The 4,545-nt window shown below is 47.0% G+C and overlaps 1 protein-coding gene across 1 annotated transcript; it reads left to right on the top strand.

Moving 5' to 3' along the window:
• On the top strand, positions 1 to 4,324 carry LOC117906574 (nitrate reductase [NADH]-like). Its single transcript, XM_034819662.1, has 4 exons — positions 1 to 1,115; positions 1,233 to 1,373; positions 2,217 to 2,449; positions 2,696 to 4,324. Exons 1-4 carry the CDS (start codon positions 92 to 94, stop codon positions 4,025 to 4,027), a joined length of 2,730 nt encoding a protein of 909 aa, XP_034675553.1. The 5' UTR covers positions 1 to 91; the 3' UTR covers positions 4,028 to 4,324.
• Positions 4,325 to 4,545: the final 221 nt, after the last annotated feature.

Here is a 4,545-nt window from a genome sequence, read left to right as displayed (position 1 = left end):
TCAGCAGAACAAGGCTGAGAGAAGACTAACAACCTAGTCTGGTCCTGAGAAATCTGAAGAAGATTTTGTTTACTTTTTTTCTCTGTCCTCAATGGCGGCATCCGTTGATAATCGCCAGTTCTCTCGGCTGGAATCCTCACTCAACGGCGTTGTTCGCTCCTTCAAAACTGGTTCCAACCACCGTTCCGATTCGCCAGTTCGTGGCGGTGGTTGCAACTTCCCCTCCAACTCTGAATTCACTCGTCCCAAGAAATCCGTTGCAGCAGTGGAGGATGATTCCTCCAGTGACGACGAAAATGAACCCGATTGGAAAGATTTGGTTCGCAAGGGTAACAGTGAATTAGAGCCGTCCGTCTTGGACTCACGAGACGAAGGAACTGCGGATAATTGGATCCAGCGCAACCCTTCCATGGTCCGTCTCACAGGGAAACACCCCTTCAACTCGGAGGCGCCACTGAACCGACTCATGCACCATGGCTTCATCACGCCCGTCCCTCTCCACTACGTTCGCAACCACGGTGCGGTCCCCAAGGGCTCCTGGGACAACTGGACCGTGGAGGTATCTGGACTCGTCAAGCGACCCGCAAGATTCACCATGGACCAACTCGTGAACGAGTTCCCCACTCGGGAGTTTCCAGTCACACTGGTCTGCGCCGGTAACCGTCGGAAAGAGCAGAACATGGTAAAGCAAACGATTGGCTTCAACTGGGGGGCAGCCGGGGTGTCCACTTCGGTCTGGCGCGGCGTACGCTTACGCGATGTTCTGAAACGGTGCGGCATCATGAGCCGTAAGCAAGGGGGACTGAATGTGTGTTTCGAAGGCGCGGAAGATCTACCCGGTGGAGGCGGCTCCAAGTACGGAACCAGCATAAAAAAGGAAATAGCGATGGATCCGTCGCGAGATATCATATTGGCTTACATGCAGAACGGTGAACGGTTATTACCAGATCATGGGTTCCCAGTGAGGATGATCATTCCAGGGTTCATTGGGGGCCGTATGGTAAAATGGCTCAAACGTATCATCGTAACCACCCAAGAATCTGACAGTTATTACCATTACAAGGACAACAGAGTCCTCCCTTCACACGTCGACGCCGAGCTAGCAAACGCCGAAGGTACACTGCGCCCCACATCCCCCCACCCCCCTATTCTCTATATTTTGTTTTTGGTTTTATAAATGGGCGAAGATGAGGATCTGAGGTAATGTTACTATTTTGGTTGACATGGAGCAGCTTGGTGGTATAAGCCGGAGTGCATCATTAATGAGCTGAACATTAACTCCGTCATCACTACACCATGCCACGAAGAAATCTTACCCATCAACTCCTGGACGACTCAGAGGCCCTACACGTTGAAGGGCTACGCATACTCTGGTGAGTTGTTAATGGAATCTTTTGGTTTTATTCTTTTACTATGGATTATGTCATGGACTCGTGGGTACTTGGGGGCAGTCATTCAGATTTCAGATTATGGCCTATTATATGTCCTCATACCATAGAAAACTGTTCTCTTGCCTATTTTCACGTCCAAAAGGCAATTCCATGGATTAATGTTCCTTGAAGTTCTCAGAGGGTAATCTCCTTCATATGCCCCAGACATCAAAACTGACTCGATGCCTTCCGTTAATTTTTTATTCATTTAGTTCCTTCACATATACCTTTTATTCTTAATTTAATGACGATTGTATTTAACTTTGTTACTCTAGCGTAACAAGTATTAAGAAAGAGGGGGAGAAAAAGACACACCTACCATGGTACAGTCATATGCAATTGTTGTTGTTTGATGCACCTTCTTATTAAAATAATGGGGGGCAGTGACTTTTTGAAAGTTCCCTCTTCCACAGAACATGGAAGGTAGACATGGTTGCGTATGTGATGGGGACTCTCCCCCACCTATTTTTAATCTTGTCTTCCAGGAATCTCCAGTTTATTAGAAGTATCTTCAAGTATTTTATCACAAGGAGTGGGTCCTGTTAGGAATAGTCTACAGCTACATAATGTTATAGGATATAAAATCTGAACTTAGGGAGGTACGACTACAAGATTCTCTTTCTTATTCCCTATGACTTAGTGGTGGGGTAAGAGCTTAGGCAGAAGTTCCCGACTAATCAAGTGTTCTGTAGAATTGTTACATGCATATACATTCCATGGGGTGAAGGTTCACCCCAAAGCGATTACGTGATTAACGTGACTGATGGGATGTCTTGTAAAAATTAGGAGGTGGGAAGAAAGTGACACGTGTGGAGGTGACGATGGACGGAGGAGAAACATGGCAAGTGTGCAGACTGGACCACCCAGAGAAGCCCAACAAATACGGCAAGTACTGGTGCTGGTGCTTCTGGTCACTGGAGGTGGAGGTGCTGGATCTCATTGGTGCCAAAGAGATTGCGGTTCGAGCCTGGGATGAGACCCTCAACACCCAGCCTGAGAAGCTCATCTGGAACGTCATGGTATGTTCTATCCCTGTCTCCCTTCAATTCCTCTTCCCTATGCCTGTAGAGGTAATTGTTTGGTCCCAACCTCCCGTGGGTTAGGCCCAGGCTCATTCGTGTTTGTCGCAGTCCAGTGCCGTTGTGGCCCAATAATCTGTTGGGGGTCATAGTTGTAAACATGAGAGGCGTGCGTTTATGACGTGATTTTCCTATAATTTCCATTTTGTCGTTTCTGATTAGGGAAATAATAATGGAATTATGCAGGGAATGATGAACAACTGCTGGTTCAGAGTAAAAACAAACGTGTGCAAGCGTCACAGGGGAGAGATTGGAATCGTATTCGAGCATCCAACTCTTCCAGGAAACCAATCCGGAGGATGGATGGCTCGTGAAAAGCACCTTGTCCAATCCTCTGATGCCAACTCAACTCTGAAGAAGAGTGTCTCATCTCCTTTCATGAACACCTCCTTCCAAATGTACTCCATGTCCGAGGTCAAAAAACACAACTCAGCCGACTCCACATGGATCGTCGTCCACGGCCACGTCTACGATTGCACCCGCTTCCTCAAAGACCACCCTGGCGGTACCGACAGCATCCTCATCAATGCTGGCACCGACTGCACTGAGGAGTTCGACGCCATACACTCTGATAAAGCCAAAAAGCTTCTCGAGGACTATCGAATTGGTGAGTTGATGACCACTGGTTACACCTCCGACTCCTCTGCATCATCTCCCAACACCTCGGTACATGGGGCCTCCAACTTGACTCACCTTGCTCCTATCAAGGAAGTTACCCCATTGAGAAGCGTTGCACTCGTTCCTCGTGAGAAAATCCCATGCAAGCTCGTCTCCAAGGATTCCATCTCACATGACGTACGTCGTTTTCGATTTGCATTGCCGTCTGAAGATCAGGTTTTGGGATTACCCGTAGGAAAGCACATATTCCTGTGTGCTGCCATTGATGGTAAGCTGTGCATGCGAGCCTACACCCCGACTAGCAACATTGATGAAGTGGGCTTCTTCGAGCTTGTGGTTAAGATTTACTTCAAGGGTGTACACCCTAAATTCCCTAATGGTGGCCTCATGTCGCAGTACTTGGATTCGCTTCCGTTGGGGGCCACGCTGGACGTGAAGGGTCCACTGGGTCACATAGAATATACTGGGCGTGGTAACTTTCTTGTGCATGGCAAACCCAAGTTTGCCAAGAAGCTGGCCATGATAGCAGGCGGCAGTGGAATCACGCCTATCTATCAGATTATTCAAGCTGTGTTGAAGGATCCAGAGGATGACACTGAGATGTATGTGGTGTATGCGAATCGCACTGAAGATGATATATTGCTATGGGAGGAGCTTGATGCTTGGGCTGCAAAGCATGAGAGGTTGAAGGTGTGGTATGTGGTGGGAGAAAGCATAAGGAAGGGTTGGAAATACAGTTTGGGTTTCATCACAGAGAGTATTCTGAGGGAGCACATCCCATCTGCTTCCGGTGATACTTTGGCTCTGGCTTGTGGGCCACCGCCGATGATTCAGTTTGCAGTGCAACCCAATTTGGAAAAGTTGGGCTATGATATTAAGAATTCTTTGCTGGTGTTCTGAATGATGGAGCAGTAAGGGGTCCTTAAAGAGACGGAATTCCAGGTTGTAAATACTAGTTCTTCTTCTCTCCTAGCGTCGTCTTGGTCAGCTCGTGTATTTCTTTCTTTCTTCCTATGAAAAAATAAAAGAACAAAGAAAATTGGTCAAAAGGAGGTTTAGATTCTCTCTCTCCCCACTTTTTCGCGCCCCTTCTCTAAAGAGACCTGCAGTCCTGTATTGTACAGTTCATCTATCATGATGATGTAGCGTTCATCATTATTATTTCATTTGAAGAGAGAAAAATCTTGTTCAATCGGATTTTGCTGTTCTTTTTCTTTCTTCTGGTCCTCTTCTTCACAGGGGAAGCTTAATTTCTCACATGCCTAGGCAGTTTGAGCAGTATTTTGCACACCCATCGTAGATCAACTGATCTGCCCTCGCAGTTACCCTCATTTCCCAAAGTTTACTTGTTAGAGGCATATGACGTACGTGAGACCTTGTCCCCATCTTTTATACGATAGAAAATAAATTAATGACAG

The sequence above is a fragment of the Vitis riparia genome, chromosome 18 (genome assembly GCF_004353265.1).
Source record: "Vitis riparia cultivar Riparia Gloire de Montpellier isolate 1030 chromosome 18, EGFV_Vit.rip_1.0, whole genome shotgun sequence".
Lineage (NCBI taxonomy): Eukaryota > Viridiplantae > Streptophyta > Magnoliopsida > Vitales > Vitaceae > Vitis > Vitis riparia.
Note: the sequence above shows the minus strand (reverse complement) of the source record. Positions and strands in the feature narration are given on the sequence as shown.

Bases quoted from the DNA above. Each gene is read 5' to 3' on its own strand.
- LOC117906574 (XM_034819662.1), top strand. From the start codon at position 92: ATGGCGGCATCCGTTGATAATCGCCAGTTCTCTCGGCTGGAATCCTCA. The intron at 1,374-2,216 runs GTGAGTTGTTAA...TGTAAAAATTAG, and splicing joins GAAGGGCTACGCATACTCTG to GAGGTGGGAAGAAAGTGACA. The intron at 2,450-2,695 runs GTATGTTCTATC...GGAATTATGCAG, and splicing joins AGCTCATCTGGAACGTCATG to GGAATGATGAACAACTGCTG.